Source organism: Tupaia chinensis, unplaced genomic scaffold (assembly GCF_000334495.1).
Source record: "Tupaia chinensis unplaced genomic scaffold, TupChi_1.0 Scaffold147003_1, whole genome shotgun sequence".
Taxonomy (NCBI): domain Eukaryota; kingdom Metazoa; phylum Chordata; class Mammalia; order Scandentia; family Tupaiidae; genus Tupaia; species Tupaia belangeri.
In genome coordinates, this window is record NW_006206856.1 from 175,473 (window position 1) to 193,638 (window position 18,166).

At 51.2% G+C, this 18,166-nt stretch overlaps 1 protein-coding gene and 1 long non-coding RNA gene across 12 annotated transcripts in view; one reads left to right on the forward strand and one right to left on the reverse strand.

The window, feature by feature from the left end:
- LOC102482972 (uncharacterized) overlaps window positions 1-4,758 on the forward strand; it is a 7,481-nt gene extending 2,723 nt beyond the window's left edge. For 7 of the 9 annotated variants that reach the window (XR_003548051.1, XR_337521.1, XR_003548052.1 and 4 more), the window contains exons 4-6: window positions 2,522-2,643; window positions 2,842-2,896; window positions 3,514-4,758. This is a non-coding gene — a long non-coding RNA (uncharacterized LOC102482972). The remainder of the gene's footprint in view (window positions 1-2,521; window positions 2,644-2,841; window positions 2,897-3,513) is intronic. The other 2 variants (XR_001369797.1, XR_337520.1) reach the window with 2 other exon arrangements.
- CACNA1D (calcium voltage-gated channel subunit alpha1 D) overlaps window positions 1-18,166 on the reverse strand; it is a 342,768-nt gene that overhangs the window by 101,694 nt on the left and 222,908 nt on the right. For all 3 annotated transcript variants that reach the window (XM_006169292.3, XM_027768611.1, XM_006169293.3), the window contains exon 9: window positions 13,422-13,591. In XM_006169292.3, the coding sequence (XP_006169354.1) occupies window positions 13,422-13,591 (170 nt within the window). The remainder of the gene's footprint in view (window positions 1-13,421; window positions 13,592-18,166) is intronic.

Sequence of the window (18,166 nt, forward strand, 5' to 3'; positions counted from 1 at the left end):
CACCAGTCCCCCTGTCCAGACTTTATGGTAGCAGCAGGAACACTCACCCCCAGTGGGCTCTGCCCATATCACCCCTCCAGTTTCATCTAGCAAAACCCACTGAGGTCCAGCCTGGCTCCCAGGAGAAAGAGGAACAGAGCCAGATCAGGCCACTCCTCCTAGGAGCCGTATGGCTGCTGGCCTGCTCAGGCAAGCATGTGGGCAGAACCTGACTCCAAGTCCAGCAGCCTGAGCCACGAGCGTTCTGAGAAGATGGAAGCAGATCCCTGACCCCCTTCCCTGGGAGAGCACCCGAGGGTCGGAGCCTGCCTGAGTGAGAACCTCAATACCTGTGCCCAGCGACACTTAGGCAGAGGTTCAGAAGCAAAGCCCAAATGGGTACAATGACACTCCTATCGCACTGCTGGGGTCCTCACAGAATAACCTTTCCCCTCCTTTCTTAGTTATGCCTGAGAAAACCAACTACATGATTTAATTTACTTTTTCACTGTTACATGCAAAAAAAAGTAGAGGTAAACACAGACCATAAGACCCCCATGATTCAGTCATGGAAAACCCTTTACAGAACATGTCATGAAGACTCACAAACGCACATGTGTGCACCTGCACACACACATGCAGAGCTACTCGTGCGATTCCCTTCTCCACAGCTGCTTCCTGTCTTACTTCAGCAGGAAGTCTGAGCATGGTAAATGTCACTGAAATCCGTTGTTAGGGCTCCCTGCACAGTATCACCTTCCCTTCAGAAACAGCATAAAGAAAACTGCTGTGGTGGACCCTTTGCCAGTCCAACCCCGAGTTCATGGTGGTGTCAGGGTGACTGGGGGGACCAGCTGAGGGCAATGCCATGGGAGTGAACCTACAGGGCCTGGTTCTGCCATCCCTCCTCTCTCCTTGTCTGTAAGGTGAAGTAGGCCGCTCCCATCTCTAATAGTCTACTAGCTCACGACCACCACTCTGAGCCTTTATCTCCTCTGTCTTCAACTGAGCTACCGTCCCACTCGGCCTGCTGCAGGGATGGCACCTCCTACCATCACCCCATGACACCTACAGAGCCATGGGCATGGAATAAATCAGCCCATTCCAGACCAATGCTGCCAGGACTGAGGAGAGGAGCAGGGGGAGAGGAGAAAGACGTGCTAGAACTTGGCCACCTCATTTGGCCCTGGAAACAGCCCTTGATCCGGTCCTGAGATCTGAGCGGAGGAACCAAGCACAGACAGGGGCCCTGACAGCCTATCACCTCTGGCCTCCCACTCCCTGCCACAGGACGAAGAGCTTTTTCTTTTCCAAAGTACAGGAAAAGCCAGATCCAGTGGGCATAGCCGGAGACTTGTCTGTCCATTAAGACATTTTCCCCTTCACTTGTACGAGACATTAATTTTGTTGACATTAGTAAACTGACGTGAGTTGCACTTCACTTAGTCCCAATAGGATCTCAAGTGTATTTTTAAAAACTCAAGACAGAAGAATAATAGACTGTTAGAACTAGAAGGGGCTTCTGAGAGTACAGGAGCAAACTTTGTGATTTCACAGATGAGAAAACTGACCAACCTAAGGACACACGGCTGAGACGTGAGGACACTCTCCTTCCACTCAGCGCTCTGTCCACCCGGCCACGCTCCCTGGGGGGGTTTCAGTCTACACTTAAATATACTGGTATACATTTTGGTATTGGTATACATGAGAGTATTTTGAAAAGTTTGTGCACAAATGGAATTAAATATAAGTTTATTTTGGTACAAAAGAAGGTTGAAATCTGTGCATAGTTTATCAGGTAATACACATTTTCCATGTACTCCCTGAAAGTCCTGTATATATCGATACATGCTTAAAACTCTGGTCCTGGGACCAGCAGTTGGCCTAACGGCTATGTCACTGGACTCCCATGAAGGCGACTACAGTTTGAGTCCCAGACCTAGTGGCTTAAACTCATGCCAGACGCATGTGCATGCATGCCTAAGATCCTGAGAGAAGAATGGAGAAGAAGGGACTGTGGTGTGACCATCCTCCTCCCCAACCCCCGGGGGGGTGATTTCTTACTTTCTGTCTCTCTTTCTGGTAAGCACGCATGCACCCTATAGCAAAAACCTCTCAAAAAAAAAAAAAAATCTCTGGCTCAGCCTGGGGGCACAGGTGGTAGATATGAACTGTAGTGCTAGAAGCCACATGGTAGCCATGGGTTTGAAGTCACAGTCAACCAAAAAGAAAAACACCAGGTTCATGTGAAAGCCCAAGATTCTGCTGAGCTAGAGGGTATGGGAAGGGGACAAGTCAAGGGCACTAGCCTGTCTCTCCTCCTCTCTTTCTCTCTTCCCCTGCTGTCTCCTCCCTTTCTCATAGGTATGCACACTCTTCCGTGAATTTTAAAAAATAAGTGAATAAAAAAATACATGCATATATGTATGTGTGGTACACACACACACCTGAAACTCCACAAAGCAAAAAGTTCCAAAAGCCAAGCAGGTCCCTCATGCACCAATGTCAGTGTGTTGAGCTGACGACTTCTGTTAACCCCTAGAAACCCAGCACATAACCAGATCGCTCCAGAGCAGCCAGCAAACGGAGAGAGTACGGAAGGGCAAGCTGAAACGCTGAGCGCTGGGATTCACAAATGTCCAAGCAGAGAGACTAAGCACTCCTGTAAGCAAACCCGGGCAAAGTCGCTGGTCACATGCCCTTCTCCTTACTGACTGACACAGCATCATGGCTGCTCCAGAGGGGCCCCCCTTGTCCGCTTCAGCAGAGAGTCAGTGTGAATTGCTGACAAATGGTTAGGTCAGCAATTCACAATAAGGGTACAGGAAAACCCCTTAGAGCCCTACTCTCTGTTACCAATAGGTGATGGTTCCTCCTACAGAAACAAGCCAGGAGGCCAACTGCATGTGGAGACACCGTGAGTCCTTTTCCCTGATCCCAGGGAATATCAGGGCTCTCTGGGACAAAGTATTTATATATTTCTTTATGTATGAGTGTAAGTGGGACACACACACACTCTTTTCAGTTAAATAGGGGAGAAAGGGAGAAAGCAGGCGTTAGGATGAGCTGTCACCTGTAATGGGATGCCACCTCACTGGCTCTACAATTGGCCTACTGAGCACCGGGGACAGCTCAGGGCCTGTAAAGTCCCATGTATTCCAGGAACCGAGATCTCTGGGGAGAGGTGCAGGTGGGTTCTCGGGCTCAGAGTGTGGGTGCACTGAGAAGGGGGCCTGGGTGTCACCGTGAGTGCAGAGCTGGCATGAGACAGGGCCCAGTACATCCTGGACTGCAGACCAGAGTTCCCAGGCCTTCAAGGGGTGGGCAGCCTGTACTAGTCCAGCCCCCCAAACGGAGCACTCTCTGTGTATGGGGGGGGGGGTCACATCGTTTCTCTTTAAATCTTGAATGAGGCCTAGATTCCACTGTGGACAAGGCTGTGCAGAACAAACGAGAGAGTTTCTCAGGCCAGCACAGTAACTGGCATCCTGCCCGATGTGTAGGGATTTCTCTCTGTCTACTCTTACTCTGCAGGATGTCAGGCTTCTCGAGAAAATCTGCCAGGCCAGTGAATTCAGAGACAAATCCACTCACAAGCACATGTGTGTACGCGTGCATGCGCGCGTACACACACACACTCAGAACCAGTGTATGTGCAGGTCCAAGGATCAAGATCTCAGGCCCTCTTCCCCAGAGATGGAGACTCATGAGGGTGAAGATTCTCAAAGGCATGCCAGGAAACTCGGTCCCCGTCCTCAGGTGATGCCAACAAGTGCCTTTTCCCCCCTGTTCTCGGCTCCCCGATCTGCAAATGGAGCTGTTGGGAAACGTCGCTACTCCGATCCACTCACCTCTGACCTGCTACCTTTGCAGGAAATCACAAACACCCACGGGCTGTCTGTTTTTACTACCAGCAGCTGGGGGTTCCCCTTGCAAGTACCCAACTCTGCAGGGACAGAACGGGCAGGAGAATGGAGAAGCCCCTGCCCACCACCCTCAGCGGGGCAGCCAGGAGCCCAGCAGCCTGCCAGGAGATTCCAAGTATCCTCCAGGCAGGGTGCCCCAGGAACGGAGCCCACCACTGGCCTCAGTCAGTCATGGGGACCTGGGTCCCCTTGTCACGACAGCCCAAAGGGAAGGCCTGCTACATGCCACTCCTCTGCCTGCAGCTGGTCATGACAGCAGTCTCATTCACAGATCCCTTGTGCTCTGAGCCTCGTGCCTCTGTCCTCCACGGTACAGGCTTTCTTATACACTCAGGGACTCCTCTTAGCATCCCCCATGGCCACAGGGCCTGGAGCTTTGTGCTCTGCCCTTTCAAAAGGGGTGGGAGGAGGCCGGACAACCGAGCTGTGGCAGAGTCCCAGCTGCCTCCCCAGGGATAGGGTCTGATGCCAGGATTTGTGTCTCCATCTCAATGTCATGGCGAGCAGGAGCAGCACCATGGGAAACCTGCCTGTCAAGCTCAGAAAGATCCAACATCCCCTGAAGGCAGACACGTGTGCTAGGGTGACACGCCCAGCTGGTACAGAGTAACAGGTTCATGCTGCTATGAAGAAGCTGGACTCTTCCTGGAGAGGGTGGGTCAAGGTCAGACCAAGGTTCTCACGTCTACAGTAAGAATCACCCACACAGGAACTGTCTCTGAGTGGCTGTGGCCTGGGTTGCTAACACCCACACAGGGTACCTGGCTCCACCTGTCACCAGCAGGATCAGGCTCCTTCCTGGGGATCCGTAGACAGTCAATACGAGACCATCCCCACTCACAATAAAGCATGTCTCCTGAAAATATTAGGCTGTTTCTGCTCCCCGCAGACCCTGGAAAACTAATGGATAAGTCACAAGAATGCTCAGAAAGTCACAAGGTCCACGTCTCCTTCAGGAGGGATCTCTTAAAGATTGGATCTCCCCTCTGGGGACAGGAAGCCCTCACCCTCCTTTGGTAACCTACCCAGAGGGATACTCTGAAGTCAGACTTTACAGACACCTCCCGCTTAGCGGAAGCCTAGTGTCCTTGCAGAGTCCCCAGAAACTGCATCGTGGCCAGCCTCCTGTTCAGAAACCCTCTAAGCCCAGCACTAAGTCAGCCATGCCCATCTCTGCCCAACCTCAAGCCAGCTCCTCCTCCTCTCAGGGCCACAGCTCACTCTCTGAGGGCAAGGGCTTACATCTGGCAACCTCTCCATCCCTTTCCACTTCCAGCCTTCTGATGACATGAGGATAACACCGACCACCTATGGCTTGCTCCCACCAACCCCCCAGCATGCCGAGCTCAGCACTCCCAGAGGTGGCAGAGGCCACTTCACAGGGCCAGCACGGTGTGTCTCCTCTACTACCTTAGCTGTCGGCAGTGTCCCTGTAGTCAGTCTTCTCACACAGACTATTCCTCCTGAGTCACCTGCCCAGGGTCAATTCTGGTGGCAGAATCAGTGATCTGGTACCCAGGCATGCTGCACTCCCCACCCAGCCGTGACCACTCCAACTGACTACTCAATGCTGCGGTCCTCCCACTGTATTTGGCACAGGTTGACTGTGCCAGTGTGCCATTGAGCCTAGCTCTGTGTTGCTGCCAGCTCACAGTGGAGACCTGGGCAGAGCAGGGCGAGGAGCCAGTGCCCCACAGCAACCTGTCCCAGGTGGGCCTGACTGCCCCTCAGGGCTTCTCAGGACACCTACGTGCAGCATTATCGTCAGACACAGCATAGAACTTAACTCCTTCCCACATGGGCCCTTGCTCACTTGCAAAAGCAAGTGTCCCCCAAATCTTTGCATTCCAGAAGTCTATTTTTAACATAGTTCTTGGCACTGCCACTACTATCGTTAGCATGGTCCTGGTCAAACCAGATAGGGACTGCAAGACCAAGAAGCCATTTGAAACATGGAGCCTGAAAAAAAAAATCAATCGAATAACGTTATTAGAATTTCTAAACAGTTTAAATAGGAAAATATCATTTGAGGGAAAGTGTTTAAAACGTCTGTCTTACAGTCTAAGAATATTCATGCTGAGTCAAATGAGTGTTCTCAGTTGGTTCAGCTGCTTCTTTAAAAGGTACAGTTTGAACAAAAAGGACACTGCAGTGCTGTCTTGATAGGTACACACAATTTAGGGGAAGACGAGAAGAAAACAGGACCGTGTGTCAAGGACACCGAGCAGTTAAAATACAGGCATCTTCTAAACACACCACGCAAGCCCATGCATTTCACACGATGCCTATGTGCAAGGGACAGGCATCAGAGATCTTGAGGAAAGGTCTTTTAAAGAGAAAGCTCAATCTCAGCCATTACCGTGATCTTTAGCCCTGCGTTGGCGAAAGCGGAACTTCCTTTTCTTCTTATCCTCTTTTAGCAAATCGGCCACGGTGACCCCTTCAGGTTGAACACAGGCAATTCTATTACAACACAGTAGAGGGCAGCCAAGAGCAAGGCACACAGGGGACCAAGGCAGGCGGGCCACCAGGCAGCCCACGCTGTGCGTGGGGCCTGACCTCCCTGGACTCTGATACACAAATCAGGAACAGTCCTCTTCCTGCCTAGGAAGCTACAGTTCAGGATCTGAATGGCACGGGCACAGTGCACTTCCTACAGCTGTCACCTAAGACACCTGTCTTTAAGAACCTGTCCTAGGGCAGGCTCCATGCTGCAATAACAACACGCTACTCAGGGGAAGCTGGATCTCACGTGGAGACCACAGTTTGAATCCCAGGACTGGTCGGCCTGAGACACACCAGGTATGCGCACAAATGCCCAAGATCTGGCGGACTGGAGGACGGGGGTCACAAAGAGCCTAGACCCCATGGGGGTGCTCCTCGCTCTCAGCATGCACACATGCTCTATCATGAATAAAGAAAATAACCTGTTTAAATTAACAACTAATTAACCACTGAAGACAAACATTTGGATTTGGCCTTCCACTAAGAAGGGTGTGAGGGAAAGGGCACCCTAGAGGGTGTTGGAAGGCGCCGGTACTAACCAACTAACCAACTATTGTCATGATTTGGGGCAGGGCAGGTGGGAGCTCACAGGTGGGCTCTGACGGCCCAGGTCTAAGCCCCGCCCTGCCACTGCCTGGCTGGATGACCATGGATAGGTTACCTACTTTTGCTGACTCTTCGCCTATAAGACGAGGACCTGCACTTCCTGAGGCTGTTGTAAGAGATAAACGGCAAATAAGGGGAGATATGCAGCATGCTCAGCCTCAGAAGGACCACTGTGACTGCATGCCTAACCCCCTCCACTGTCCTGTGACCACCAGGGCACCAGACAATGATCCTAGGGTCTCAAATCCCTTCCAGCTGCGATTCCCTGACCATTCCTGGCTGGTCTCTGGAGTAGAGGACACACGTTCCTGGGAGCGGATGGCAGAGGCTGTGCAGGGCAGCAGGAGGAAGCTGGCGAGAGCCAATGAAGGCATGGGCACTAGTCGTGGGAATGCTGACTGGGGTCACTGGGCACGACCCTCACTGTTATGAAATGGGCATTCTCTCTGGCATGGCAAATCCCTTTCTGGTAACCTCCCCTGCAGGAATGTGAACATGAGTGTGTAGACACAGGTACATGTGCGGTGGGGCGGGACTGGGGCCCCAATCCCAGCTGGGCCACTCAATGTTGCATCACCTGGGGAGTTACTTCCCCATACTCTAGACCCCTCATCTGTGGAGCTCCTGCCTGGCACTCATAGCCCTTAGGACAGTGTCTGACACACAGGAAACACTCAGTAAAAGCCAGTTACGACCACTCTATGTCTTCCCTTTGACAAGGACTCAGTGCCTCTATGTGTGACAAACACCGGCCACAAAACGTAAAGCAGAAACAGACCCCATTCCTGTCCCCAAGGAGTTCTCAGTCTCAAGGGAGAGAGATGTCATTCAGACCATCACACTGACGATCTGGCAACTGCTGCATTATAGAAGTTCATGTGTTAGAGTATACAGTCCACCACAGTGGTTTTTCTAACAGCGATCTATCGAAAATAGCCCCAATTTTTCTTTCAAAACATGGAAAAATGTCTATAATACAGAGTCAGGTGAAAGAGATCTGTGCTGGGCATATTTTTTTTCCTTTTTATTGCCAGCGGGTAGACACATTCTCCAGAGAGAGAAAGTGTCACCCAGTGGAGCATGGTCATGCTGCGATCCTTTTTCTTTCATCCCATTGGGATTAGGGGTACACACAAAGCTGGTGTATTTTTCAAGCCACTGGGACCAGGATTTGAACCACGGCTGGCCATGTGGGATCTGGCTCCCCACACACAGTGCTTAACCGCTCCAGCCCTGCATCTTAAGGTAGGAGTCTGCGAACATGCTGTCTACACCAATCCTTCTGTGCAGAGCGAGGTCTGGATTAACAGGTCCCAAGTGGCTAAGGCTGGCTCCCTCTGAGGAGGAGAGAGGGAAGACTTTATTTCTTACCTTATATACTTTGGTATTATAAGACTTCTTTATGGTGGGTAAATAATACTTTTATAATTCAACACATATTAAAAACAAATAACAAAACAGCTCTGACTTGGGACTCCACTAAGCTGGTGGAGTGCCTACTCCTCGTGGAGGGGTGGTGATCCCTAAATCCATCTCCCACCAGCACTCAGGAGGCTGGAGGTGACAGTGGATGTGAGGGTGTCTTTGCCAACACCTAGTACTTCTCCCACCCAGAGGACACAACATCCAGCAGCTGACCCAGCCCTGGGCCCTCCTCATTCAGCCGTCCCAGATGCAGCACTCCTGTGGCCTCCCCAGGGAGGGCAGCGAGTGGGGAGTGTGTTTACTACACGGTTCCCACTGCTGCTGTTTGCTTTGCAAGATGTAATCCAATGCTTCCCATTTTGAACTTGTGCCCCGAGCTTGTTTAACTATAACTGAAGCAATTTTAGCAATCAAAATTGTAAAACACAATCTTGTTTGGGGACTGGACAGTGTCATGCCTTGTGCTTACAATGGCTCTGCCATTCCTGCATTTCTGCCTGCCCCAAAGCAAACACTGCAGAAGGTATTTAGGTGGCCCGTGTGCCAGGAGACAACCAGGTCGACTCTGTGAGCCGAGGGCTGTCCCAGCGGGAGGCAAAAAAGGGTGGTGCCCACAGCCTTCTGTGGTCAGAGTTGGGTTGCAGGTATCCCATTCCATGACGGGGCATCAAATATCCCCACTCAGAGGGATTATTGATCATTAAGAGCTCTCGCCATGAAACTGCCCTGCTTTTCTGGCTACAATTTTAGAATGAGCTCCCTTTAAAACGATTTCATTATTTTTAATGCAATTTTTTTTTCAAGACTAATCACTGACAATGAGAAGAGTTTAAAATAGAATTTCAGGCTTCCAGATTTTAATGGCCCTAGAAAAACTCCATTGTTAACTCGGAAGCAGCTGCACACGTCTAGAAAATCACTTTGCGATTTGGCAGGGTTTCTTAAGAAACTCAAAGCTCAGCAAAAAGTTAGATCAATTATCCTTGAAATTTTCCCAAATGCTCAGGAACTAACTTCCAAGGGAATTTTGGCCATTCAATTAATTGTGTCGCACCAGCTTTCTAACAGCGAATTTACGGAATTGAGTCCATGAATACACAAAGCTAGAGCTACCTGTCACCATGGCCACCAGACAGCTCACTCAGGGACCAGGATGTCGCTATCTTTCTCTTTTCTCAAACGAGTGCCTGGAGCAATGTGGTGCATAGCTCAGTCGGGACTGAGCCCCCGACCCTGGCTTCATGTCAGAACCCTTAAGGAGCTTAACAGGAGAAAAGAAGCCACCTTTGCTCCCCACTCAGAGTGAGCCCCCATCTCAGCAGGTGGGGTGTGGCACTGGGAAGCATCTAAGCTCCCAGGTGACTAGAAAGTACAGCCCGAGACGCAGGCCCTGACATTTAGGAGATCAGAGAGGAAAGGCCATGCGAGCACATCTCCACGTACCTGATTTAACACGTTTTCTTTTTATCCCTTTCATTTTTTTTTTAATTGCCAGAGAGAGTGTGTGTGCTTACTAGAGAGAGATGTAAAAGCACCCTCAGTGGAGCATGGTCATGCCACGATTCCCTTCTCTTCCATTTCTCTACCTCGTCAGGATTTTATGCAGGCGTGTGAGCACCTGGCATGTTTTTTCAAGCTGCCAGGGTTGGGATTTGAACCACAGTCAGCCATGTGGGATCTGGATCCCGTAACCACTAGGCCACAAGGTCATTTGGCATCTGTTCTCATTTGGCAGCAAACATAGACAAAACAGAAATGGACTTCGGGAGCCAGAAAGCTGTGCTACCATGTCTCAAAACTGAGTGAGTCAGTGTTTTTCCACTGGTTCTTGAGAACCGGTGGTTTCTAAACAGAGGAGTACAGGCAGCGGTCCTGTAAGGAGTCCTCACACTGAGGGTGGTTAGAGGTCTACTAGAATCTTCAGAAATACCCCGCGTAAGTCCAGTTCTACCAGAGTCTTCCGACAGCAGCAGCAGTGAGCGCGACGACAGCGATGACGCCGCCTACCAGTGCTAGCGCGTTTAATCCTCCCAGCAGCCGTGGGCAGACTTATCTCCTCCTTGCAGACAAGGAAAGTGGGCTCAGAGACGGGTAATGTTTCTAATCTAAAAGTCCAACTTCCAAGTCACAAAACTCATCCCAGCCTCCAGAACAGGGGCGCCAAATGCCCTACAGCCTGAGGCTTGGCCCCCTCGGAGCTCCCGGCCAGTTGCTGTTGCCAGGGACTTCCTAGACTTGCCGCTCACCTAAGCTGAGGCTGTGCCGTCAGGGAGGGCTCCTTCTTACACTGTCACTCCACAGTGGGGAGGAAACTCACAGGGGGACGCAGCCGAAAGGGCCATCAGTCAAAGTAGCATCCTGAGCCAGTGTGGACAGCCAAAGCCCAGAGATAGTGGAGGAGCAGGGCTGGGGTGAAGGCGTGTGGGCACATCTCACATGCCCCATGGGTCTAGGCACCCTGACAGTGGCACCGGCACACCCACAGGCCTACTCCTACCAGTCGGCTGCGCAGGGACAGCCCTGGACCTGGCACAGGCAGGTGACACAGCCGTGAGTTCTGGCAAGGAGGACCACGTCGGTCTCACTGAAAGCCTCTCCTCCTGGGATTTTCTGGCTATGACAGGAAGAAAGCAGCTGGTGGTCCCAGGAGACCTCAAGGAACCCCAACAACTCCGGCTTCTCCAGGAGGTCCATAGTCAGGAAGGCTGGCCCGCTCAGCAGGAGACCTGGGGCCCTCTTCCTAACCTAAGCACAGCATGGTGCCCAGTCTCAGCTTTGAGTCTCTATCTGAGGCCTGCAGTACCGAGGCTCTGGAAACCTGCCGAACCGAGCAGCACTCAAGGCCTCGCTCCACAGGAAGCCCCGGCACCCGGCAAAACAAGCTCAAGAAGGAGCAAGGGGTGATTCTGGATCAAAGGTCAGGCAGTTCAATCATTTTGCGTCACACGTGACCAGGCATAGCAGAAACCACAGGGCAGACACGCCAAAGGCACACAGAACTGTATGAGCTCACAGCCCCCGTTTCCAAGTGAGCCCTGAAGATCTCTGACTTTGCTTTCCTTGGTTTTGCTGTCGCTGTCATACAGTGAGGGGCTTTGGGCATTTGTCACCTCTGCACCTGACCTCGCCATTCGCCCAGAAAGCTCCCACCTCCACCCCAGCCACATCTCTGCAGCCTTCCTCTCAGCTCTGGGGCAGGCAGTTGGCCTTTGATGACAGGGCCAGATTCTCTGCTGTCTCACACAGAGTGGCCACTTCCCTTCCTTCTCTTCATGGCGAGATCTGAGAGGTAGGGACTCGGGTATTCTCATTGCCTGGTCAGTGGCAGGACACAGGAAACACTAGGCTGAGATAAAATACTGGCTAACCGGGACCACAGAAGACATGGCCTCAAGTCAGATGCAAGGCTTTCCTCCCCAGATTACGGCAACAGACACAAGGCCACCACGACTGGCGCTGGCACCACCACGAGCCCCCATCTGCCAGCAGTGGAAGGACGGAGCAATGGAAGGCCATCAGCTGCGAGAGGCCACCTGGCAACCTGGGGGACCTGTGACACAGGCAGAGAAAGGGGCATGCCCGTCTCCTGTACATGCACCTTGCCACACGGGGGTCAAGGCAGGGGCTGGGGACCCACACTGCCCAGTGTCCCAGCTGCAGGAAGGAGGCTCTGCAGAGGCTGTGGGGGTCTGGGCTGGCTTGACAGCTCCAGAGAGCACCGTGGTGAGGTCATGCAGACCCTGTCACAGCTCAGCACCTCACAGATAAGTGGCCGAGTCTGGGACTCAAACAAATGTCCACCCACGAACCCTGATTTCACAGCTGACAGACCCAGCTCCAGAAACCCTTGCTGAGTCTCCAGGCAGTGGCTTCCTCATCCTCAGGTGAGCCTGGAGGGGGCACAGGGAAGAGGCCGAGAGGGAGGCCTTCGCCAGCCGGCCAGTGTGTGTAAGCAGGCCTGTCCTTCCTAAGAAGGGCACAGGCCGGCCCTCTACCGCAGCGCTGTCATGTCCAGAACCCGGCCTTGCTAAGGGATCGAGTGACCACACACCACCAAGGGACACGGCTCAAGCAGGGATAGGCTTGGCTATCCTCTACAGGGAAGGCCAAACTCAGTTTCCCAGGCCCCTCAATACACACGTGTCCCTGAAATACAAGGGGATATCAAAAAGTTCATGGAAAAATGGACTTAAAGTACAAGCTCACTTTGGTGCGAAAGCTTTTGAAATCTACAGTTTTCTCCATGTGCATTTTCCATGAGCACGCTGCGGACTTGCATGTGTTCTCAGCCCTTACTGCCAATGATGCTAGCTTTGAACGAATCATCGACTCCTTAACGAAATGCCTGCCACATTCCAGTTTGCACTTTTACTTCCACTGATGGTCCAAGAAGGGTAAGAGCAGGTCTGGCAGGAAAAGCACGTGGTGAAACGCCCTGTGGTGGACAAGGGCAGACGGGCCTGGCAGCCACCGCAGAGCCAGGCCTGGTCTCCTGCAGAAAGTGCTCTGCTCTGGTGCCTCGTGCCAGTGCGGGTGCCAGGTGCACGTGCCCCTTGGTGGCCACCTGGATCAGGGAACCGGTTTCTCCCTAGCCCCTGACGGGCTGAGCACGTGCACGGCACAGGCTGGCACCACTTCAGGTGGCATACGGGGGTGGGGGCCCTGCTCTTCTAACTCCTGTGCAGTAACACTTCACTCCAGGGCACGGGAAACCACAGTTCCTGCCCTGGGGCGGGATGAAGGTGTCTCACCACACCCTCTGCTGGCCCTCAATTCCTGAAGTCCACAGTGAGTTGGCCTGACTCTCCTCACTAAACAACGTAAACCCCATACACAAATGCAAACCCCACTTCCCAGGCAGACAGCCCAAGCAGTCAGGGTACATGTGCTCCCGGGTACGTGTGGGTGGCAGGGCCTGACAGTCGGACTACCTGACCGGCACGCCAGGTCTGGGTGGGCAGGGCAGGCAATAGCACGTACTGTTTCGTTTGCCTTCTTCTCCTCCGTCTTCCTCGTTCTCAGGATCAATATCTTCCGCTTGGGTGATCCAATCCAAGTAGCCCTTGAGATCCTCTTCCAACTGCTGCTTCTCGCGGAGCTTCTGGAAATCTCCGCGCGCTTTAGCCTTCTCTCTTTCCTTTGAAAACTCTCTGAGGAAAGCAAGGAGAACATGCGGGTGTCAAGACGTTCTCGGGGGCCTGCCTCGTGGGCTGTCTGCCCTGCTGACCATGGCACCCGAGCAGCAGGACACACAGCACTGCACACAGCCACACAGCACAGCCAGGGAAGCCACACACAAGTACAGGACAGGGGACAGTGTCTTCCCAGGCAGACCACGCTGGCAGAGCTGCAGAGACCACACCGAGACACGTGCATCGTTTCTCAGACAATGAACCCCCTTTGCGATGGCACCATGTCCTCCCACTGCAGGCCTCTGACACCCCCACTGGGGCCCAAACTCACATGTCCCACCTTCCCCAGGGCCTCCTCAGATATCCAGTGTCAACTTCTAAGGGACCCCGGAGCCAAGCTGTGATTGGAGGGCATTCAGTTTAGGGCTCCTTCACTACTTCTGGGTAAAATATTGCATTCATAGGGTATGGCAACCCCTCTGTCCACATCCAGAGCCCAGAGAGTGGAGTGGTCCTCCCAGGCGTCCACACACAGCCCCCTCCTGGCCCACCTCTCCCTAAAGAGGCACTCGAGTCCTGGTAAGCATCGATTTTCCTAACCCTCACTTCTTGCCATGATCGCCCCTAGAAAGTCTCCCCTGCAGGAGAAGAGGCAGTAACTTTTCTGCCCATTTATGGAACACCTGCCCCAAAAGGCTTTGGCAGACATGGAGAGGCTCCCGACTGTTTGCTGTTGATGCTCCCTTCCATGCGTGCGGCCGTCTGTCGATGCCCAGACAAACCCCACATTCACTTGGGCAAGTCTGGAGTAAGGTGGCCAATTACCCAATTTCTATACCCCAGGAACCATCTGCATTTCCCACCATGACTTGCTACGGGAGCCAAGATGTGCCAGCTATGGATTTAGAAAGTTAAAACTGCTAAGGAAGCGGGTGAGGTTCCAGGCAGAGGAGCCTCTGCACACAGACTGCAACAGGCAGACGTCGGTAACCTCTGTCTTCCCTCCCTCCTTCCTTCTGACTCAAAGCCAATGCGTCTCTCCCTGGGGTCCTCGTGAACCCAGTCCACCGACACACACACGGGGAAATTAAGTGACCCTCCCTCGACTCCCAGCTGTGGAGAGGCTGAACAGATACTCAAGTGCCCAGTGATGCCAGAAATGAAACTAGAACCCTCGCCAAGTGCCACCCTCTGCCCATAGTTTGAAGGAATCTCACTCATTGCTCTTAAATCACACACTTCTCAGGCTCCCTGGAACCCGTGCTCAGTTCTGATAGGGCTGATCTGTCTCCACTCTGCCCCCTGGGAAGCAAGGAAGGGGCAAGGTTGCAAGGTGTCCTGGGGGCTGCTCACAGAGGAGCTGATCCCAGGGGTTATGAGGGGTCAGAGTTGACCCAGACACTCAGACCCTCCCAGCCCAAAGGCACTCCTCTCAAGGACACCTTCCTGTCTTCAAAAGAAAGGGACCTCGAGGGCATGTCTTACTGCTCACACAAACTACATCCCGACAGTGTTGTGGGGTTGCTCAAACTCTTGGCCTTCTGGGGGTACAAGAAATGCCTAAGTCAGCCCTGGGAAAACACCAAATTACTCAGGACTCCGAGGAAGTCACACTCAATCCAGAGTCACATCTCTGAACAACAGGAGGGTTTGAGCATCACGTGGCCACAGGAAGCTGTGTTATGTAATAGTCTCTTAAATGCGTTGCAGAGAACAAGGTGGCCTTTGGTTTCATTATGCACCCAAAGGTATCCTAGTATAAATCTCTTTGCATGTTTTGATTCAGAACTTCGTGTCCCAAATTTAGATGATTACAGACAAAAAGGGTATTTTTATTTTGATTCCTAGTGGATCTTGATTCTTTAAAAAAAAAAAAAAACTTACAAAGATTTAAAAAAATAGTTACCTGGCAATGCTTAAGAACTTCATAAAATGAAATCTTGCTTTAATATCTTATTTTATGTATAAGTAGAAATATAAAAATCTCCTTTCTAACAAGCTGTCTCGCTGGAGCACTTTCTTGGCTGCTGGGATGGGGTGAAGCAGAAGGAAAACCCTGCTATGACTAAAATTCCTGACAAGAGAAACCGCTGCAGTCCCAGTTTATGGACCTGTAATTGAGAACAAGTCACTATCACAAACGTTCCTAAAACAAAGCTGTTCACACAGGCCCTCTGAACTGATCTCTGGCAGTTCTGCATGTCCTGTCACCTAGCAGGTGGCACCACTTACTGATGTGGACAGAGCTGAGATCTCCTCAGCATTAATCCCTGCCTGCTGGCTCCAGGACAAGGTGGAGGAAAGAGGCAGGAGGTGGGGTCTGCGTGAGAAGCCCACTTGCTCCCCTGGCTCTCCTGACGCACTCTAGGCTCTAAGTCGAAAGACCTAGATTCTAGTCCCAGCCCCGTCACTTCTTTCCGAGCTTGTTTCTGCATCCCCCAAACAGGCATGACCATACCTGCTCTCCTGTTTCACAGAGATTAAGACATGGAGGAAGGTAATACTTTGAAAGACAGAGCATCAGGTTCAAATGTATAGTAGTGGCTGAATCTGGGCATAAGATAGAAATGGAAAAGAAACAGGAAAGAGCTTTCTCAAATATTAAAGGGAGAAAAATCAGGAGCAGCTCTGAATGGGCTCAAAGCCACCATGATCCTTGGGAACCAGCAGTTAGCGTAATGGCTATGTCGCTGGACTCCCACACAGTCGACCACGGTTCACGTCCCAGACTCGGTGGCTTAAAACTCACACCGGGCGCGTGTGCGTGCATGCCCAAGATCCCGAGAAGAGAATGGAGGAGAAGGAATTGTGGCATGACCATTCCCTCTGGGGGGTGATTTCTCGCTTTATGTCTCTGTCTCTCTCTGTCTGTCTGGCAAGTACACGCGCCCTATAGCGAAAACGTCTCCAAAAAAAAAAAAAAAAAAAAAGCCACCATGATCCCATTAGGCCTAGGAGAAGCACAGAAGCACACACGGGCTCCTAGGCCTCAGAGTCACCGTGACCAGTCACCTAACGCCATTGATTTGTTGCTATCTGCTCAAACGGAAATAACCCATCACACAAACCCTTTGCTCCAGAAAATCTCACCTCAAGTTCATTGCAGCATCGACCTACCTCAATAGAAGATAAAAAATGTTATTCTATTTGCATAAGAAATCATATTCTAAGATGCCTATTACAAAAGATTAAATAATAGTCATTATTCCAAAGTTTATTTCACAAAGTCATTGGAAGAAACCATCTGACTTTTGCAAGTGACTATTAATTAAACTACGGTTACGTGCTAGGAGCTTACTTGTTCCTGAACTGAATTTGGTCTGTGGTATATCCAAGGAAAAGATATATATGAAGCTTGGACAAAAATAACATATATAGGGTGCTACCTTTTGCACATGAAAGAAAGGAAAGAAAGAAAACGCAGATGCAAGAGGCATCTGGGGACACAGAACACAAAGGGCAGGCACGAATGGGTTAGGCACACGGGGTGGTGACACTCCGAATGACATCCCGGTCTATATTTTGACTTTTGAAACTATGTTGCTAAATGTTCCTCACATTAAAACTTGTTAAGTTAAAATGGGTAGGATGGAGGAAAAATACCCTTACACTGAAAGTGAGTTGGAACAATGAACCAGCTTTGTATTTCCAAATGAATACCATCGCCATATTGAAGGAGGAGGACAAAACTCATCCAAGCGGCTTCTGAACATCTAACTGTGTTTTCAGTCTCAGGCAAGACTGGAATAAGGGAAGACACGCAAACAATTGCCGAACTCCCTTCAGGTTTTTTTTTTTTCCCCCTTTTTGGTGGTGCTAAGAATGAGACCATTCTGAAACTATTTTAGACATATTACAGGATTTAACAAATGAGAGAATATGTGCATGTTGGGCCCAGAGTTCTCCCGTGGGAGGAGGGCCACAGGAATGTGAATGGAGGGAGTCTAGGAAAATCATGTGGAGATGGACCAGCACTGGAAGTATAGGTGTGAATTCGTGACTCTAAAAGATGTTTGTCTTAGAATCTAAGTTCCAATGTCTGATTTTTTTTTCAATGTTTTTGCCATAGGGTATGTGTGCTTGCCAGAGAGATACAGAGAGGGAAAATGAGGGAAATGGCCACACTGCGATTCCTTCTCCTCAGTTTTCCTCTTGCGATTTTGGGCACATGCATGCACATGTGCCTAGTGTGATTTTCAAACCACTGGGTCTGGGACTTGAACTGCAGTCATCCACGTGGGAGTCCAGTGCCTTAACCACCACACCACCTGCTGGCCCCAATGTCTGATTTTTAAGTGCTAATGTGTGTTTCCATTGACGAGAGTGCACCTATGTACGGAGGTGCAGAAATGCATGTACTTCCTAGCTGTTCAGAGAACCTAGAAGCAAAGGCACCCAGCAGACAAGCACACCTGGCGCCCACATAGTGGTCTCTAATTACATTCCACATCAAAGGGAGCCAGGGGTCTCTGGAGAAATGGCCAAGTCTATGCCTGGGATAGGGTGGTACAAGGTAAGAAATCAAGGAAATGCTAAGCCAAGAAAAAATGAAATCCAATGCATTCTGATTTTTTTCCAAATCACCAACTCCAG